The 21,325-nt window shown below is 40.1% G+C and overlaps 2 protein-coding genes across 2 annotated transcripts; one reads left to right on the top strand and one right to left on the bottom strand.

Moving 5' to 3' along the window:
* Positions 1–6,132: 6,132 nt before the first annotated feature.
* On the top strand, positions 6,133–7,800 carry LOC131681331 (actin-related protein 2/3 complex subunit 1A-B). Its single transcript, XM_058962086.1, has 3 exons — positions 6,133–6,222; positions 6,285–6,450; positions 6,506–7,800. The coding sequence occupies exons 2-3, from the start codon at positions 6,378–6,380 to the stop codon at positions 7,552–7,554; spliced, it is 1,122 nt and encodes a 373-aa protein (XP_058818069.1). The 5' UTR covers positions 6,133–6,222; positions 6,285–6,377; the 3' UTR covers positions 7,555–7,800.
* A 1,776-nt stretch (positions 7,801–9,576) lies between these two features.
* Positions 9,577–10,352, bottom strand: LOC131681332 (protein D2-like). Its single transcript, XM_058962088.1, has one exon. The coding sequence runs from the start codon at positions 10,304–10,306 to the stop codon at positions 9,677–9,679; it is 630 nt and encodes a 209-aa protein (XP_058818071.1). The 5' UTR covers positions 10,307–10,352; the 3' UTR covers positions 9,577–9,676.
* Positions 10,353–21,325: the final 10,973 nt, after the last annotated feature.

Consider the following 21,325-nt stretch of genomic DNA (forward strand, 5'->3'; position numbering starts at 1 on the left):
CTCGGTTTTAAGTTCAGTGATGCATAACCTAGGTTCGAAACTGGTTTCAAACAAACGGTTTGACAGCAGTTAGGTCCGAAACTGAGTTAGTTTCTGCCTCAAGCAAGAACGATAATAAAAACGCAGAATCACTGGATAATGGCTCGACATCTATATATTTTGTTTTCTTTTTATGCATAGGTCAGTGACATTCTAATCATAAACGAGAATAGTAAATTCACAGAGAACAGACATATACGCTAGAAAAAAATTTCCCGTAAAACCTGTGTAAACATTTAAATGAAAATACGTTGAAAATCACCATCGCATACATGTTCGCATGCGTAAGTCATCATTGTATCCAAGTTTGCATAGAGGTCCCGTATATCGATTTCTGGCCGATCGCAGCGCTGACCAGTAGCAAGTTGCTACTTGGTGTTGTTATTTCAAAGCGACAGTTTAATTTCTTACACAAGTTGCAAACTTTATTTTACTCTCAGTGGCAAATTTGAATATTGCAAATACGCTAACAGGCTAACGTCACAAATTCACATATAAATACAAATGTTCTACAAAAAGAAACCGAAAAGATTTTGATTCATATGAATTCTATTGACAGGTATTCGATCGGAAGGAAACTAATATATGAATGGTAAACAAATGATTAATATGTCGATTCTTTATTCAAATATTCAGCGTTATTTAATATATTAAATATTTACGATACAGAATTGACGAATTCAAATTATATTACTAGACAACTTTCATTGATCATGATGCCAACACTGCGAAATGGGCCCTGTGGTAACGAAAACAGTATCCCATTAGTCAAATTCGAAGACGTCATTTGGGCTCCACGCTGGCTCCAGAAATCGCTTACTAGTTGTCTTGTCTTGTCTTAGGGCGAACTCGGTTTCGCTCGCGTTTTCTGGCAAATTGTGATAGGAACCGAGCTAAACCCTGGCATAGCTCGGACATAAACTGTGCAAAGATCCTGGCAATAGGGATCTTTAGGGGTGTGCGGATTAAGGCATATTATGATGCAGTTTAGTACCGTGAGTTAATATCTCAGTCCTTTTCCAATTTTTAGGCCCGAAACTATTGAAAAAAACATTTTTTAGTTTGTTTCCTTTTATGACAATAACACATCCAAACCCATGCGGCCTGCACGACTCTACAGGTTGCCTTATCAGATCTACCATAGTTTAGGGTGACCATACGTCCTGGTTTCCCAGGACATGTCCTGGTTTTTCAATGACTGTCCTGGTGTCCTGGGACGTCGAGGAAAACGCTTGATTTGTCCTGGTTTTTGCCCTGTAAGCCTAACATATTTTTCTTTATTGAGTCTTCGCTTTATTTCCTCAGGCTCAGATCGCAGTCTTTTTTAATCTCACAACTTTCTTCTCTTACGTGGAAATTGAAAAGGAAAAGATCAAGCCGTTCGTATGTACATAGCATATTAATGACCTGTAGTCCGTTTACAAGGAAACTTGACAGTCGAACAAATCGAAATGATTCCAGTTGTGGACCAAACTGGTCGCTATCAATGGCGATGAAACAGTTTGTCTTCACATCCCGCACAAGTGAAACAGTCAAATCTACCTACAAGCCGATTGGTGCCTATCGCACAATCAGTCCATATCGTATCAGTGCACAAACAATATTGTATTGTTGCGGAGTGAAATGAGTTTGCCAAATGAAACAAAAGTGCCCGTGCTACGGGATAACACGATTTCGATCAACTTTAATAAAACTCGTGTTAGACCCACAGTTCAGGAAGTGGAGCAATTAGTAAAAGTGAAAATGGAGCTTAATCTCGCTGAAGTTACGTACATTCAGCTACATCACGTTTAAAACTGTGTTTCGATCACGTTTAGAAGCTTAGCACAGGCCGAAATCTTAATTGCAAAGAACAACATGCAACACGAGGTCAAATTTAATAACACCAGAATAAAGATCCCCGTGCATATGGAAAACGGCATGGTGGACGTGCGTATCCATCATTTGTCCCCGCGCACTAAGAAAGATGACATCTAACAAATCATGTCGCAATATGGATAAGTAGAATCTATTACGAATGACACCTGGGAGAATTTTTTTCACCGGCATTCCAAACGCCGTTCGTATTGTGAGGATGCGAGTGACTAAACCAATACCTACTTACATGACTATCGAATGCAAATCACCGAGGGACGGCGTAACCTATAAGCAAACAACGCTAATCACATATCCAAGGCAGACCCCAATATGCTAATTCTGTAACCATACAGCCCACTACGGAAAAACATGCGCCGAAGCAACTAGTCAAAACTCATCTACTACAGCCAACTCTAACAAGCAGCCACCGACACATTCAGATAAACCAAAAACGATCCAATTAACCAATAATGCAGGTACAACGACCACGACAACCGCTCCCAAACCAACAACTAACATCGCCAATAAAGAAGAAAATACCGATGAAGACGGATTTACAACAGCGAGCCGCAAGAACAAGAAACAAATAAGAACCTATGATCGTGAACAGCAAGAAAGTAGTACCGATGATGACATGGACGGGAACGATAACGCGAGAGAAGGCAGACTGAATGACTTCCAAGCGGCTTCACCGCCAAGGAAAAGGATCTCAACACGCAGCAGCAAACTGCGTCAACAAGATCTGAAAGACCGACATTCTTAGCATTTTATTTTTTTATTTTTACTTATTGTAAAAAATTAAAAGACCCGCGGCTTTTAAAACGCACTGGTGAACATGGTTTAAAAGTTAAGCGAGGGTGAACAAATCGTTCCCAAGTGCTCTCTCTCTAACTGGTGATTGAGGAACCAATTCAGGGTCAATGGAAACAGTACCTAAACTACGATTAACATGGCTTCACGCCTGGACGCTGAACGGCGACTAACCTGCTGAATTTAGCATCATACATAACAGGGAGTATGGAAGGTCGCGCACAAACTGATATTATTTACACCAGCCGATCTGCTGTTTTTTCTTATAATAAATGATAAAATGGAGAAATTTGTAATCAACGGTAGTTTTTGCAGATGTTTCAATCCTTAATTTCAAATCGAGATATAATAATTGTCATTGGAGATTGCCAGGTACTTATTTTTAAATCAGGAATAGCGTAGGGAGTTACTTGGGACCGTTTACGTTTCTAGCTTACTTCAATGACGTGTGTTTAGTGCTGATAACTCCTCGCCTGTCATGCACAGATGATTTCGTTTCATCCGCTAAATTCATAATTGCCGATTTCCCCAACAACATCATGTGGCCTTCACTGATGGCTATGAAGCAAAAACTGTGTGTGTACAAATCTGAAGAAAAGAGCTCGGTGATCGAATTCTCATGAGATTTTTTGGCTGAGCTATGCCTGCCCGACCCCAGAAATGTATTACTGCAGTAGCTCTGCCTGCCAGAACAGGGAGGGGGGAGCAGGCACAATCGATTAAGAGGTGATGGATGTAGGTAGTTCCCTTTGAACTGTCCTGGTTTTTTACTCGCTTGATATGGTCACCCTACCATAGTTTGCAGATGAAACTTGGGATGGCAGGCTGCTAGCGGATTGAAAAAGTACCAGATCATGCTGTGTGGGGTGCTGTCCCGGTTAACAATGAGGCGAACGACATATTTGCAGATACGTCATTTAGTAGGACAACTGTCAGTTTGCTGGTTGAATTTAATTTGGTTTTTTTTTAATTTAAAAATCATAAAAGGATAATTAAAGTTTAAAAATGATATGAGTGTACTCGTAAGGACACATGCTATCAATACATATGAAAAACTGGCACAATTTTTCCAAATTAAAGATCCCTATTCCTACCTGGTAGAATTTAGCACGAATCGAGCAAAACATCTGACAAAGATGTGGCAGGAAGCGTGCAGAGATATTGGCCATACATTTCTGGCTCGATTCTGGATAAAAGTGAGCAGCATCGATTGGTTTAACCGCTTCTGTCAGAAACGGTTGTTGCATTTGAGCGAATTCGTTGCCAGAATTCTCGCACAAATCGCGCAAAATGCTCGCAGAAATTCTGCCAGCATCAATTTCGCTTTGCTCAACTTTTGCTTACTTTCTGCTTGTCACACTGACCGGGATAATCCTACAAACAGGGATCCCATTATGCCGGATTTATCCTAAGACAAGACGTGACAATCGGCTTCTTGTTTTTCCTTCGACGTTCTTTTCGCACATTTTCACCCTGCTGAAATCTTCCGAACAGTTTTGCTATTTTTATTAATAAAAATGGAGTCTTGTTAATTTATTTTATGCCGGCATTTTGTATCTTTATTCCACTATATTGATGAAGGGCACCATTGTTCTATGTCATGGGTGTTTAGTAAGGTTTGATTGAACAATTTTCTGAAAGTTTTTAGATTATTATGTGGTTTCTGTCTTATTTTTGTTAAAGTTAATCAACCACATATACGGTAAATGCATGATAAATACTTGTTTCACTTTGCCACACAATTTCTGTTCAATTTAATAATTTTTACTTTTTTAACGATTATAATTTTATTTGTCAAAAGTAATGACCATCTTTCCCTATAAATATAGCAACACTGTCAACCATCATTTCACTATCCCTGCAGTAACATTGCGTACGGTGCAAAGTCAGAAACAACCAATCAGGAGCTGGAACATTCAGACGTAAAATTGGAACAAAAACGCCCCCCCCCCTATTGTCACGTCTTGCCTTAGGATTTATCTGGCACAGCCAGAGTTTTTGGAAGCTTCCAGACAAAAAGACAAACCTCTTATTCTGCCAGATTTTTAAGTTTTAGAAGCTGCTATACACACATTTTGGAAATTTGGGTAATAATGTCACAAATTTTACCACAATCTATTGATGCAGGTTCTATAAAAACTAAAATGTACACAAAATTTCGATGACTGAGGAAAAGAGATTATAACTACTAGAGGGAGCAAAGCGCTACTGTCTCCATGCATTCACGGACTGAAACATGGGGTCTCGCTCTAGCATATTGTATCCCATTACTTTGACAGGTGTATACCCGGGGCAATATGTGTCAAACTAATGGGCCTAGCATATGTAAGAGTGAGATGATAAATTTTCAGTGTTAACAGCGACATGCGACCTCTAGTAGTTATAATCTCTTTCCTTTGAGGTCGCTGTCGTGTGCGCAGATTTTGTCAGACATTTCGATCGTGAACCGACAAATGGGCCTAAATAACAAATGTACACAAACGGAGATTTCATTAATATCTTAAAGAGGAGTAAAAATACTTCATAATAAATATAAAAACTAATTTATAAATGTTTCACACTTCATGAAAATCAAGAAAAAAACCAACTCCAACCAATCCAACTTTCAACTGTAAACAAACCGCCAGGCGGGTTACGCCTCTGCATTTCTAAGGTAGTGTATACGGGCGAACTTGACAGCATCAGTGTTTACAAGGCCCATAAACAGAATCGCCCTAAACAAAAACCAAAAATGCTTGTTACGCCCCGGGAGAACAACAAATTTTCCCCTCCGGGCTTACATTTAATTTTTGTTTTCTGGCGACACTGCAGGGCGAAACTGAGAGTCATCAAAACAAGAGAGCGACTCGAAAGTGGCCTAATCAACATGTCATAACAATACTCGGCGAAATATTTGTTTTCAATTTTATCAACAAAAACGTTATTATATAAAATATTTTAGTTATGCTTCCGAAAACTAGTATTGTTTAAAAGTATTTCAATACATTTGAAATTACGCAGTATGCAAACACTGTTAAAATACGATTTGATTTTCTAAAGCGAATTTTCACAGCTATTTTTCTCGACTCGATATCATTGCGACTTCGGCCCTTTGGTCGATTCATGATCGATTTTTAGTTGAACTGCCAGATTTTCTTTGAAAAATAGTGGCAACCCTGCCGAAACATTCATCAACCATTGGGGCTGAAGCTGTAACATTTTGAAAGTGACAGCATTTGCTGCAGAAGATGTCAAGAAGTGTCCAAAGGTTCATGTTAGGTTTGTTCCAGTACATGGAAGTTACTTCCTGTTGCTCCGGAGCAAAAAATTCTTGCTCCTTTTCACTTCGGTTTGCCACTAGAAGAAGAAAAAAGAGAAGAAGATAGTACAGGAACGATTTTCTCCCTGTTTGCTCCGGAGTACTTCCAGTTTCTCCTGGTACTGGAACAAACCTGTTGTTTTTCTCGTGAAAAGAAGTGAAAATTCGTGTAGACGGCCCAGAGTCCGCGAATTTCACAGGAATTCTATTCGAAAATAGTACATAATCGTTTTATTATATGTTAAAAAGTTATTTGCTTGCTAAGTTTTACTCATTACAGCTTTTGTCTCTGGAATAAAAAAAACTCGGTTTGGGGTGTGACTTGCTTGATTAGTCATCTATTGGAAAAAAAAACAGCAGTAGCATTACAAACATGACTGAGCGTCATACTTTTGGAGGTAACCTGAATCCGATTACATGTCATGCTTGGAACAAGGATCGTACACGTGAGTACTACACTCTCCAATCTGTTCGTATTTAATTATTTCTCGGATGTTTCAGAGATTGCAATTTCTCCCAATAACAATGAGGTGCACATCTATAAGCGAGAAGGATCGGAGTGGAAGCTGCTGGATGTATTGAACCAGCATGATTTACGAGTGATGGGTATCGATTGGGCGCCCAATACTAATCGAATTGTTACATGTGCGGTAGATCGGAATGCCTACGTCTGGACCCAAGGAGACGATAATAAGTGGAAACCAACATTGGTCTTGCTGAGAATCAACCGAGCTGCCACATGTGTGCGCTGGTCTCCGCTGGAGAATAAGTTTGCTGTCGGCTCCGGGGCTAGGTTGATTTCGGTTTGCTATTTTGAGTCGGAGAACGACTGGTGGGTTTCCAAGCACATCAAGAAACCTATTCGTTCAACGGTGACTTCTTTGGACTGGCACCCAAATAATATGCTACTGGTTGCAGGGTCGACTGATTATAAGGTACGAGTATTTTCCGCTTTCATCAAGGACATTGAACAACATCCAGAACCGACGGCTTGGGGGCCCAAGAAACCTCTAGGTCAAATGTTGGCTGAATTTAAGAACTCGTCCACCGGTGGAGGGTGGGTTCACAGTGTAAGCTTCTCGTCCGATGGAAATCGTATCTGTTGGGTTGGACATGATAGTGCAATTAACATTGCCGAAGCAAACGGAGGAAATATAGCTGTGAAACTCAAAACTGAGTATCTTCCATTCCTTTGTTGCGAGTGGATTTCAGCGCAATCGATTCTTGTAGCAGGTCACAGTTGTGTTCCTCTAATTTACACTATCGAGGGAAATAAAATAGTCCTGTCTGCCAAGTTGGATCAGTCTACGAAGAAGGAACAGGGTGGAATTTCGGCCATGAGAATTTTCCAATCACTGGATCGAAACTCACGCACGGAAAATTCTGATACCAATCTAGAATCCATTCATCAAAACGCAATCGCTTGCGTATGCATTTATTCCGGCAACAAGGGCAGCGCCTCGCGCATTAGTACTTCCGGTTTAGACGGGCAACTCGTAATTTGGGACATTAATACACTGACCCGCTCAATGCAAGGGCTGCGTATTTAAGATAGAGTGAACTAAGGAAGCAGTATTCAGCAGCCAAAAGGTAACCAAAAATGGTTTTCTTTAACTTTTTTGTGCTATTGTTTCGAGTTCTAATGCCCATGGCAATATAGCCAGGGCGACACGATATATGTCATGAATCAATCCTTTGATCGCTGTACTAGACGATGAGGTTAAACTACATGCATTTATCTATGCAATTCTTTGACCGAGAAAAAATTCCAATCAATAAATTCCATTTTTTCCGGATTCTAATTTCTCTTTTAGAAGAAAATTTGAGAAAAATCGTGGTTTATTTACAATTAAGCGTATTTGACATTTCATGAGACGTTTTTGATTAGCTGCTGTCTTGTTTATCTATTTTATGGTTTTTCTATGATAGTACTGATAACTGAAGTCTATGAGATACAAGCAAGCAAGCAAATTTATCGATGAAAAACAATAAATTTGCTTGCTTGCGATGGCGGTGTGTATGTTCAGCATGAACATACACCGTCATCGGGATTACCAGCAAAGCGGGAACACACGTCGGAAGAATACAATGGTTATCATTTTCAAATATCGTCAGCCTCAGGATGAACTGATTTTTAAGCTTACGGAGCTTTATCCAATTTCATCATATACGTAACGTTGTACGTTCAAGGCCTAATACTGACTACAGAGTGGCGGCGAGAATTTGAAACTGACGCTGCGTCAAATCAAAGCGCTAATGTCTAGTGTAGAATCCGAGTGTATTACCAAGCTGTAAACAGTGTCATTATTACATGGATGACATGACACTGTTGGCGGTATTAACAACGCCAGAAAACTTTATTATGAAGAAGAACATGTAATCATACAATCAATCCCCGTTTATGTACACGTTTATAAAATCAAGGTACGACTACATGATTTATCCTGCATAGTTCCTAGAAGTTCTTTGCGCCCTTCATGACGAAATAGCAAGAGATGGAGATAGTTTGAAACCACACCTAATTCTAACTCAACAGTCAATATCACCAGCGAAGAAATATAAAATAACGAGCACGAAAGTAATAACCCGAGCAAAAGCACAGTTTTTGTAGAGATGGGCGAAACAGTTCCCTTCGAAGAACCATTCCCGACTGAACAGTTCTGTAAAAAGAACTAGTTCAGATGAACCGTTCTTCCGTTCAGCTGATAATTTACTTGTATCTAGCGAATGTCTCTCAAAACATTCGATTCTTGGAGAGGAACCAAACAGATGCTGCCCAAACTATTATACCCCTGTATGCTTAACAAGTTCATCAAGGGTAGCGATTTCTTCATGATGTATAACTAGAGAAATAGAGAATGTGATGAGTCGTTCTTCGCCGGTTCCATTCTGGGAGAGCACAGAGAGCGGTTTGTGGGACGGCAAGTCGGTTCATTTTCATTCGTTCGCCTAAAAATCGGTCCGAGAAATTCGCCAAACGGCTTTAGGTCAGGTTCAGTTCATTCGCTTTGAAGATAATTGAGAACTACCGTTCTTTTAAAAAGAACTTCCGTTCGCTCATTCTCTTCGAAGAACCAGTTCACTTGAACCGTTCGCGAACGAATGGCCCATCTCTAAGTTTTTGCTTGACCTTGAAGCTGAGTCAGGTTGCAACGCTAATCGCTGTTGCTTCAAGAGAAAATGGTATAATTATTGTAGCAGCACCCTATAGACGACATAGCTAGTTATTCTCCATCAAGAAAGATTTCCAAGTGTGCAGAGATCCCGCGGGTACGGTTTATTTAAGCATTGTTAATCATGTTATAAAAAAGACCCACGCCAAGCCAATGCATTGAACCGTGTAAAAAAATTAAAAATGGCATTCATCGGAGGCAATAAACACGGCGTATAGAGCAAAACAAATGAGCGATAAAATCACTTGTGTACTCATCTGTAAAAATGTCAACCTTACGTCACATGGAATGCCTTGACTCAGAAAAAAAAAATCTAAAATTAATCTTATCGGCTACTTCCCAAGTGCCAACTCATCTGACTATTACTAGAGGGGCATCAGTATTTAAATACAAAATATGTCGTAATTCCAATTGGTTATTTATTAATCTTTATGCTTCCAGAACATGCTTAACAAATTGATAAAATGCGGCTTTTCTCATCTCTTTCAACTTAATAGATTTATGCACCGAGTTGTTTGTATAACAGAGGCACATAGTCATCCCATTGAGCTTGGTAGAAATTACCGGCGACCGGATTTCCCAGCTGGTACTTGTCGGCAAACTTCTTGATGGAGAATCCACCACGGTTATCCCCACTACGGTTGGTCAGTCGCGGTTCATCGAAACTCAGTTTTCCGTTTTGCTTGTAAACCAAGAATACGTAACGATGAAGACCGGTACCTTCCGGAGGCCCTGAACCTACGTATTCCGACAATGTTTCTCCTTTGGCTACATTCGCTCCCGGAATGTTACCCACCAACCAATGATGCCACTCGCGGAAAGTTGGTTCCTTGCGGCTTGGGGCGTCCGGATCGGTCATGCAGAGGGTATAGAACGCCGACCCATCTGCATTCCATTCCACCTTCGGGATGTCTTTCACCTGGGTGGGGGTCAACTCGTTACCCTCGTTTACGGCAACGCCGGTTGCGTAATTAACCTTTGCCACTTCAGTGGGTACCACCGGAATCACATCCGGTACGACCTGATGTTTTTCCATACTTTTGGCCACAGTAGAACTGAATAGACGAATTGAGGTGGAAAAAAATTTACGGGTGAGCACAGAACACGGTTGCAGCCGGCTAATTGACATCCTTGGAAAACGTAAGAAACTGCGTTGTTTCAAAACAGAGCTGCCAGGTACTTTTTTCAAATGTCTGCAATAATAATTTTAAAAGTCTGGGAAGAACAAAAATGCCAGGAAAGCTAGTGCAACCAAAAGCCTTTATATTCAAAAATCTGCAAATATCTGCAACAAAAGTAAAAAATCTGCAAATATCTGCAACCAAACTAGAAAATCTGCAAATATCTGCGTCATCGAAAAAATCTGCAGCCTGAATTAAAAATCTGCGAATTTGCAGACTTGTCTGCAAATCTGGCATCTCTGTTTCAAAAGCTTTTAGTTATTTCCCATACCGATAATGGAGCTTGCGTGATTGCATTGGAAGTCATATGGTTGCCAGCTTTTTTTTATTAACTATTGCCCAGTCAAGCACACAGGGTGTGTCAGATAGAAACTTCGTAGAAAAGCACTGAGAAACCCAAAATATTGTCCATTCCATGCACGACAGATTACGACGCGACGGAATCGAGTCAAAATAGCGGAATAAATGAAAACCTTTTTTCATTAGGTCCAATCTGCAAATGAGAGCCCTCTTTTTTCGCTTTCTCTTTCGATTATTACTGCACAACCATAAAACTTTTTAAACATTTATCAATATGTTTCGAAAGGTCTAGGATTGTACTAGCTTATTATGCAAACAGCTGAAGGGAAATCAGAAAAGTGACTGAGTAATTTGCGTAAGAGAAAGTAAACAAAGAGAGGCTTTCTTTTGTAGATTGGACCTATTGAAAAAAAAGTTTTCAAATAATAAAATAGGCCCTTTCAACTCCTTCCGCAAAGTTTAGTACAAACAGCAGGCAAAATATAGGGGCTTATTGAAGACCAATAGTCGCTCGTAAACTGTTCATATAACAATTCAAAGTATATTTTTGTAAAATTACGTAATCGAAAGGTAATTGGGTCATTAAATGAGAAAAAAAGTCGTTCTTTATTACTTACATCGATAAAGCTGATTTTCGAGATTGCAACAGTGTTTTTTTCCAACTCAGGAAACGTGAAAATAATATTAAAATTTAAAATAAACAAATATGTTGACAGTCTAGATTTGACACTATAGGAAGGATTTGACATATCGAATTTCTCGACAAATGATGCCCTGTCAGAAAAAAATTAAGGCATGTTTTCTCGGTTTTCCCGCAGGGTTATTTTTATTTGACATAAACACCATCCATTGCATATAGTTTTTTTTTCATTTTGGGTGTTGTCCTGATAGGCCAGATGTAAACAACCGCAGTTTTCCTATGTATGGTTGCCAAGTTTACATAAGATTTTTTAAAAAAAAATTCGTTTTTACGTATTACAACGAATTTTTTTTGAAGTAATGTTATCCCGAATAGAAATGTACAGTAACAAAACCTTGATTTTCACTGTGACAGTACAGTATTTTTACAATAATTTACAGTAAGTTTTAGTGTTATCAAATACAAATATGTTAATACGGAATGCTCTGATGATTTTTCATGGACACATTTTATAACCCAGGTACACCGATAAATGTACACTGTCAGATTGACAGCATACTTTGATGAAATAGTGCCAAACTAGCAACACAGCTTTTCATACTATGTTGCGTTTCGGCTTCGCCTCATCAGAAACCGACACTAACACATTGTCGGAATAGATTAGCGCCGGCTTGACGCAAATCCCTTAAAACTAAAACACACTATGTGTTTCAATCAAACGACTGATCAAACGTGATGTCCCGTTCGAGCAGAAGTTCTGTTTATGCCGATGAGACACAAGTGAAGCCGAAACTTGTCTTGGCTTAGCAGGCCTATGCGAAAGCACTATGCTATATTTCACCCTAAGGAGGAAAATTTGGTAAAAACCAAAATTTCTCACTAGGGTGAAAATTTGTTGGTAAAAACCAGTCTTTGTACAGGAGGGCACAAATCCTTATTTCATACTATGTTGCGTTTCGGCTTCGCCTCATCAGAAACCGACACTAACACATTGTCGGAATAGATTAGCGCCGGCTTGACGCAAATCCCTTAAAACTAAAACACACTATGTGTTTCAATCAAACGACTGATCAAACGTGATGTCCCGTTCGAGCAGAAGTTCTGTTTATGCCGATGAGACACAAGTGAAGCCGAAACTTGTCTTGGCTTAGCAGGCCTATGCGAAAGCACTATGCTATATTTCACCCTAAGGAGGAAAATTTGGTAAAAACCAAAATTTCTCACTAGGGTGAAAATTTGTTGGTAAAAACCAGTCTTTGTACAGGAGGGCACAAATCCTTATTTCATACTATGTTGCGTTTCGGCTTCGCCTCATCAGAAACCGACACTAACACATTGTCGGAATAGATTAGCGCCGGCTTGACGCAAATCCCTTAAAACTAAAACACACTATGTGTTTCAATCAAACGACTGATCAAACGTGATGTCCCGTTCGAGCAGAAGTTCTGTTTATGCCGATGAGACACAAGTGAAGCCGAAACTTGTCTTGGCTTAGCAGGCCTATGCGAAAGCACTATGCTATATTTCACCCTAAGGAGGAAAATTTGGTAAAAACCAAAATTTCTCACTAGGGTGAAAATTTGTTGGTAAAAAACAGTCTTTGTACAGGAGGGCACAAATCCTTATTTCATACTATGTTGCGTTTCGGCTTCGCCTCATCAGAAACCGACACTCACCCTAGTGAGAAATTTTGGTTTTTACCAAATTTTCCTCCTTAGGGTGAAATATAGCATAGTGCTTTCGCATAGGCCTGCTAAGCCAAGACAAGTTTCGGCTTCACTTGTGTCTCATCGGCATAAACAGAACTTCTGCTCGAACGGGACATCACGTTTGATCAGTCGTTTGATTGAAACACATAGTGTGTTTTAGTTTTAAGGGATTTGCGTCAAGCCGGCGCTAATCTATTCCGACAATGTGTTAGTGTCGGTTTCTGATGAGGCGAAGCCGAAACGCAACATAGTATGAAATAAGGATTTGTGCCCTCCTGTACAAAGACTGGTTTTTACCAACAAATTTTCACCCTAGTGAGAAATTTTGGTTTTTACCAAATTTTCCTCCTTAGGGTGAAATATAGCATAGTGCTTTCGCATAGGCCTGCTAAGCCAAGACAAGTTTCGGCTTCACTTGTGTCTCATCGGCATAAACAGAACTTCTGCTCGAACGGGACATCACGTTTGATCAGTCGTTTGATTGAAACACATAGTGTGTTTTAGTTTTAAGGGATTTGCGTCAAGCCGGCGCTAATCTATTCCGACAATGTGTTAGTGTCGGTTTCTGATGAGGCGAAGCCGAAACGCAACATAGTATGAAATAAGGATTTGTGCCCTCCTGTACAAAGACTGGTTTTTACCAACAAATTTTCACCCTAGTGAGAAATTTTGGTTTTTACCAAATTTTCCTCCTTAGGGTGAAATATAGCATAGTGCTTTCGCATAGGCCTGCTAAGCCAAGACAAGTTTCGGCTTCACTTGTGTCTCATCGGCATAAACAGAACTTCTGCTCGAACGGGACATCACGTTTGATCAGTCGTTTGATTGAAACACATAGTGTGTTTTAGTTTTAAGGGATTTGCGTCAAGCCGGCGCTAATCTATTCCGACAATGTGTTAGTGTCGGTTTCTGATGAGGCGAAGCCGAAACGCAACATAGTATGAAATAAGGATTTGTGCCCTCCTGTACAAAGACTGGTTTTTACCAACAAATTTTCACCCTAGTGAGAAATTTTGGTTTTTACCAAATTTTCCTCCTTAGGGTGAAATATAGCATAGTGCTTTCGCATAGGCCTGCTAAGCCAAGACAAGTTTCGGCTTCTCTTGTGTCTCATCGGCATAAACAGAACTTCTGCTCGAACGGGACATCACGTTTGATCAGTCGTTTGATTGAAACACATAGTGTGTTTTAGTTTTAAGGGATTTGCGTCAAGCCGGCGCTAATCTATTCCGACAATGTGTTAGTGTCGGTTTCTGATGAGGCGAAGCCGAAACGCAACATAGTATGAAATAAGGATTTGTGCCCTCCTGTACAAAGACTGGTTTTTACCAACAAATTTTCACCCTAGTGAGAAATTTTGGTTTTTACCAAATTTTCCTCCTTAGGGTGAAATATAGCATAGAACACAGCTTTTGCTTTGTTGTTATGTTTGAAAATTAATGACATTTAATTTCGATTGCGTTTTTGATTTCGTCTAAATCGTCGGACCAGGAATTAATATTTTGGATACCAGTTGTACGGTCGGTAATTGCCTAGTTTAGAGATTTTAGTGATAGAAGTACAATTTTAATACGGTTTTTTGCCAAAACGGTGTATTTTATCCTAAATAAACCGAATCCGAGCGAAAATGTGACAACTAATAACTTACATTTGCTCCAAGTAATAAGGCTTGGACTGCGTAGCGGAAATGTCTAACTTCGCTTTGCTTAGGTACTTTTTGTGAAAAATAATTAGACAATGCAGCAAAGGACGGATCCGCTTCCGTATACAATCATCGACAGAAGAAGGATATTCAATTTGTTTTTGAGGGGAAATTGTATCCAAAACATTGCTGCCCCCCACGGGTCTGGATATCATGGCCTTCGCACGGATAATTTGGAGGCCTATACTGTATCAATTTTGCCCTAAGAATGCGAAAACATTTCACCATTAGGTCGTGTGTTCAACCGGCTTGGTGAGGGTATAAAATTTTCAAATCAATTATTATAGACCAAACTCCGGTCGGTCTAATAGAAGGCTTGCTATACGTCGCGGTCATATAGGGCTGACGACAACGATGCATTGGTATTGCTTTTAACACCAATTTTTTTTCGCGAGCACTGTCAGCAAGTCTTGATTAAATGCTACGCATAATTATTTAATCTTCCGGCAGTCGCGCTAGTACACTGAGTGCACGCTGCTCTGTACAACTAACGAAATCGTCTTAGGGCATCAGCTGCTGTTCGTTCAGTGGACCATATGCGCGACTTCCGGAGGGTTAATCAATGTGGGTAGTATCCCCAGGTAATAACGGGCGAAAACATTCTGCCTAGTACCGAAACAAGGACTACAAAATCCAATTTGAAAGATATCGAAAAGGATTGTGCATCTTACCAATCATTACTAGAACTTCCAAAAAGATACTCATTGATTGTAATAACAGTATAAAGTGTTAGTAAATAATGAAAATTACCCAACTGCCAGTAAGCAGCATTCTGAATGCACAACAGTAGTAAAAAAGCATTTTGATGGCACAGCAGTAACTTAGCCGTATATTTTACCAAAAACGACTTTTAAATAGCATTTAGTATGACTTAAGCGCCTATCAAGCAGCCGTTAAGATGCATTCAGCATGCTTATTGGTTACCTGGGTATGTTCAAAACGGTTTATTTAGCAAAATAACTCCTCCGCTTCAGTTTTAACTGTCAATCAGACCTGCTTAAATTACACATCATTGAAACTAGGATTAATCTCAGTATGTATAACTAAAGACGCTGAATTACTGAATATTCAGAGGGATTCAGCGTAGTTATGTATAACGAAAGCAATATGTGTGGAGATAAGAAAATCATGCCAAATAATAGTTTACGCAACTAATTCCTCAATCAAACCAATCCGGCTAGAATGGAACCGGATTCCGACTGAATGAAAAAAAAATCTGCCAGAATTCGAATTAGAATTCCGGCTAGTTCCAGCCAGCATACCGGCTCAAGTGCAACAACCGATGCCGGCAGAATTTCGTTCTAGAACCTATAGCGCCAGAAATCATTTATGGGTTGATTGACACTAATGTAGTGGAGTGCACTGGTTTTGCACAATTTTTTCACTTTCTAGCAGAAGTTTAGAAAATTGGGTATGTTCCATTGGCGTTCCGCTAGAAAGTGCAAAACCAGTGCACTCCACTACACCGGTAGACATCAATCGAAAATGCTATTAGAAAATATAGCTGCTTTATTGATATTTTTTCTTTTTGTTGAATGGGGGTTTTGCTAGAAAGTGAGAAATGATCGTAATAAACAAAATTTTCTGATTCTAATCAATTAAATGGTTTTTCTTGTGTTCTGTTAGCAGTGCTGCTGCTTTCGAATTATTCGCTACAATACTAGCCTTAACCCTCCGGCACTCGCGCCGTTGTATTTTGTGCAACACCTTCCAAAACTAGCGAAATCTTCTTTCAGCACCAGCGGCTGCTCATTCGGGGAGCCATTCGCGCGAGTGCCGGAGGGTTAATGATGCTAATGGGATTTTTCAATGAAAAACCTCGGAGCAGTGGATTGCACTGATGTTGCTTTTTCTAGCTGAAGAGCAGGCCACTAGACGTGTTTCATTCCCACTTCTGCTAGAATGTGCAAAACCAGTGCAATTCACCGCCCCAGTGTATTTCAATGAAAAACGACAAGATTCTGGCGAGTTCACTATTCTAGTGCTAGTTCGTCGACGATGGTATCACATTGTACTGTTTGTGATTTGCCCACTGGAGGAAGGTTACAGTACTAGCTGTGGATGTTACTCGGAATCGTTCGTTCGGGCTTCTCGTTGGTGTAATTGTGCTGGAACTCTATAAAAGTCGTGGATGTTTCTTCACACTAAACGTCGACGCAGCACAAGTCCTGCTGTTGAGTGTATGACTATTCGTTTGTACGGGTTAAAACGCTTCTCATCACGACTACTGAGTTTATGTGTAGATCGGATGTGACTGTCAAGGGTGTCGACTGGACTGGTGTACCATTTTTTGTAATATTTAGCAAGAACATTGCTTTGTATAATATTAAAACCACGAAAATTTTGATAATGATTCCAGATTGCCCGTATACCGTATTTTATGCCGATGGGGTTCATTTTTTTTCCCCGGGACAACATCCGTGTACTAGAACAAACCTAATGCCTTTTACTTCAACACGAGGTTGAGCTTCTTCCAGCAAGGTACAGAATCAATAGTCGTATGTAGCAACACAGTATGTACACACAAAATCTCCGGGATCAGGCGAATCACGGAAACGTCACCCGTTTGCTGATCAGATCCGAAGCCTTAATACCTCAATTGGCCATTTGTCTTCAATTCATTTCTAATTGATGTTAGTCTAAAATGTTGCTGCTAGTGACCAAGAGCCATGTCTAAGCAGTTCTTCTTCACCTTCGCATGCCATCTGGTGTCAACGCAGTTTACATCTGTTTTGAATTCAAAGCTACAAAAAAAACTTGTTAGTTGATGAAACATTGAGCCAACGCACCTACCTCTTTGAAATAAAAGATGGGTGGGTAATGTCTGCGACATAACCGGAGAGATGTAGAATACATAAGGAACACGTTCTTCAAATATGTTGATACTCATTAGGATTTTCGGACAAAAGCTGATTTGGGCGAGGAATATTTCAAATTATTCTTTACAAAAATGATGGTGGTCCTGAAAAGGACCGGTTTTGTTGGCGTTGTTGGCCTTGGTGAGGGAGATGGCTAACGATGAAATTAAATGTTAGCATGAGGAAGTCGCGTAGTACTGGCCAATGGAAGAACAGATAATAATTGATTCCTGAAAATCAATTTTTCTTTATTCATGTAAATTATACATACTTACAAATCTAACAGAAGATTCCTGATCATATTTCTGAATCATTAGTGCGAACATTGTGTAATTTGGTTAAGTACAATGAAAGTTACAAACTTTCCAAACTCGACCTTCTGTTCATTCAGAAATATTGAAATGGGGTGTCGTGGTCACAATAAAAAAGATGGGTGGGTAATGTCTGTCACATAACCGGAGCGTCGTGATTTCAATTCGAGACGTTAATTTAAAACTAATAATATTCAACAGAATCACGTTTGAATGGGAAATTTTCAAATAATTCTCTATGGTAATAATGGTGGTTCTGAAAAGAACCGTTGCTTTTATTGTAATTTACGCCCACTCCCACAAACCGACCAAGTAGGCATCAGTGGCTTCATTACGGCTGAGTTTTGTAAGCGTAGCTCGACTTTGAAGTAATACACAACCTTACGAACCAGACGCTGGAATGTTAGCCAGCGGATTAGTTGCTCCGTTGCCCTTTAGTTGGGGCGAAATACTAGCATGGCGACAGTTCCTGATCGGTAGTTGGTTGCGATGGGCCACCAGTAGCTGGGCACTTTTGCGGACCGTCATCATCGCCAACTGCTTTCCTCCGGTGGACTGGCTGCTTGCTAGTGCTTGAACGAATACGAATGATGAGAAAAACCGACCGACCAATATTCATATATGAAAACACAAGAAAGCACTACTATCGCTCTCCCGCTCGTTTTCGTGCCATTCCTGTGCCTTTCCTTTCCGTTCGGCTACCAATACTAGCATAACCAAAACGAATATTCTGTCTTTCCATCGCCTTCAATCTAGTGGCCAGTGCTAGCAAACTTGCATGTTCAGTTTTTCAATAACAACATTCCAACAATATTTTCAAAGAATGTTGCAGATTTGAAAAGAAGGAAGGAGAAGATTTTCACAAACTTAAATTCTTTTGTTTTATTTGTTAGCGCTGATAAAGGCTATTTAGTTTGCTACTAGCAAGGAGCTGCACAAACAAATCGATTTATGCAGTTAATCAACGGAGGCTGCCAAAAAGTTCGAATAAAAGCATGCGACTAGTGTACTTTGCATGTTCTATATTTTATCAATACTAGAGAGGATCAATAAAATAATTCAAATTGTTATAGCGACATGCAATTGTGGCAACACTGGCCATGAGATGGTGGGGGAACACGCACATTCGTTTTAGTTATGATGGTAGTAGCAGCAGAAAGGAATGGAAAAGCAGTGCACGAAAACGAGCGAGAGAAGATAATTTAAATTCTCTTTCTTTCTTTCCACACATCGTATTTCTTATATTGCTTTCTGAAAATTATTTGTTATACACCATAAAATGTAAATTTCAGTTTAACTCTTATTAGAACACAATTAATTGGTCCTGTAAAGAACCGTTTATTGTTTTATTGCGGGAGCATAATTCAGACGCACTCCCCGCGGACACGGTGAGCTAGAAAGCACTATTTTGCATTCTCGAACAAACCGACCAAGTAGGCATCGTTGGCTTCTCGGGGCATCATTACGACTGAGCTTTGTAAGCGTAGCTCGACTTTGCAGTCCTGCACAATCTCACGACCCAGACGCTGGAACGATAGCCTACTCTGTTGCCCTTTAGTTGGGGCGAAATTCTTGCAGGGCGACAGTTCCGATGAGTCACCAGTAGCTGGGGCACTTTTTCCGTCCGTCGCTATTGCCAACGGCTTTCCTTCGGTGGACTGGCTGCTTGCTAGTGCTTGAACGAATACGAATGATGAGAAAAACCGAACGACCAATATTCATATACGAGAAAGCACTACTATCGCTCTCTCGCTCGTTTTCGTGCCATTCCTGCGCCTTTCCTTTCCGTTCGGCTACCAATACTAGCATAACCAAAACGAATATTCTGTCTTTCCATCGCCTTCAATCTAGTGGCCAATGCTAGCAAACTTGCATGTTCAGTTTTTCAATAACAACATTCAAACAATATTTTCAAAGAATGTTGCAGATTTGAAAAGAAGGAAGGAAAAGATTTTCACAAATTTAAATTCTTTCGTGTTATTTGTTAGCGCTGATAAAGGCTATTTAGTTTGCTACTAGCAAGGAGCTGCACAAACAAATCGATTTATGCAGTTAATCAACGGAGGCTGCCAAAAAGTTCGAATAAAAGCATGCGACTAGTGTACTTTGCACGTTCTATATTTTATCAATACTAGAGAGGATCAATAAAATAATTCAAATTGTAATAGCGACATGCAATTGTGGCAACACTGGTCATGAGATGGTGGGGGAACACGCACATTCGTTTTAGTTATGATGGTAGTAGCAGCAGAAAGGAATGGAAAGCAGTGCACGAAAACGAGCGAGAGGATAATTTAAATTCTCTTTCTTTCTTTCCACACATCGTATTTCTTATATTGCTTTCTGAAAATTATTTGTTATACACCATAAAATGTAAATTTCAGTTTAACTCTTATTAGAACACAATTAATTGGTCCTGTAAAGAACCGTTTATTGTTTTATTGCGGGAGCATAATTCAGACGCACTCCCCGCGGACACGGTGAGCTAGAAAGCACTATTTTGCATTCTCGAACAAACCGACCAAGTAGGCATCGTTGGCTTCTCGGGGCATCATTACGACTGAGCTTTGTAAGCGTAGCTCGACTTTGCAGTCCTGCACAATCTCACGACCCAGACGCTGGAACGATAGCCTACTCTGTTGCCCTTTAGTTGGGGCGAAATTCTTGCAGGGCGACAGTTCCTGATCGGGTTGCGATGAGTCACCAGTAGCTGGGGCACTTTTTCCGCCATCGTCATCGCCGACTGCTTTTCTTCGGTGGACTGGCTGCTTGCTAGTGCTTGAACGAATACGAATGATGAGAAAAACCGACCGACAGATATTTATATAATCGCGCTAATATGCACTACTATCGCTTTCTCGCTCGTTCTCGTGCCGTGCATGAGCCTTTCCTTTCCGTCCGGCTTCTAATGGCCTAACCAAAGGAATATGCCGTCTTTCCCCCACCAAGTGCTCTCGTCAAGCAACCCAATGCGAATAACCATACGAACAAACATGTAATGGACCTATATATAAACTTTTCATTATTTTATTGTTCGGTTGGTCTACCATAACGACGGCTCTGTGCGGGATGGGCTGAAAATTTTCACTTTTCCGAGTCGTTTTCGAAAGATTTTTCAAAACACATTTTTTTTGTTATTAGTACATGTTATACATACTTCAAATTTTAATACAGCATAGAGGAACATATTTGCAACAAATTGGTCTAAAAATCAAATCATTCTGTTAAGTATGATAAAAGTTATTAACGTTCAAAATCTGACGCGGCGCCGCAGCCGATATTTTGAAACGGGACCCCTATATTGAAACCTTAAATGTATTCTACATTAAAACCGAACGACCAATATTCATATACGAGAAAGCACTACTATCGCTCTCTCGCTCGTTTTCGTGCCATTCCTGCGCCTTTCCTTTCCGTTCGGCTACCAATACTAGCATAACCAAAACG

The sequence above is a fragment of the Topomyia yanbarensis genome, chromosome 2, assembly GCF_030247195.1.
Source record: "Topomyia yanbarensis strain Yona2022 chromosome 2, ASM3024719v1, whole genome shotgun sequence".
Classification (NCBI taxonomy): domain Eukaryota; kingdom Metazoa; phylum Arthropoda; class Insecta; order Diptera; family Culicidae; genus Topomyia; species Topomyia yanbarensis.

Coding starts and splice junctions, on each gene's coding strand:
- LOC131681331 (XM_058962086.1), top strand. CDS start 6,378: ATGACTGAGCGTCATACTTTTGGAGGTAACCTGAATCCGATTACATGT. Junction 6,451..6,505: donor TTGGAACAAGGATCGTACAC/GTGAGTACTACA, acceptor CGGATGTTTCAG/AGATTGCAATTTCTCCCAAT.
- LOC131681332 (XM_058962088.1), bottom strand. CDS start 10,306: ATGTCAATTAGCCGGCTGCAACCGTGTTCTGTGCTCACCCGTAAATTT.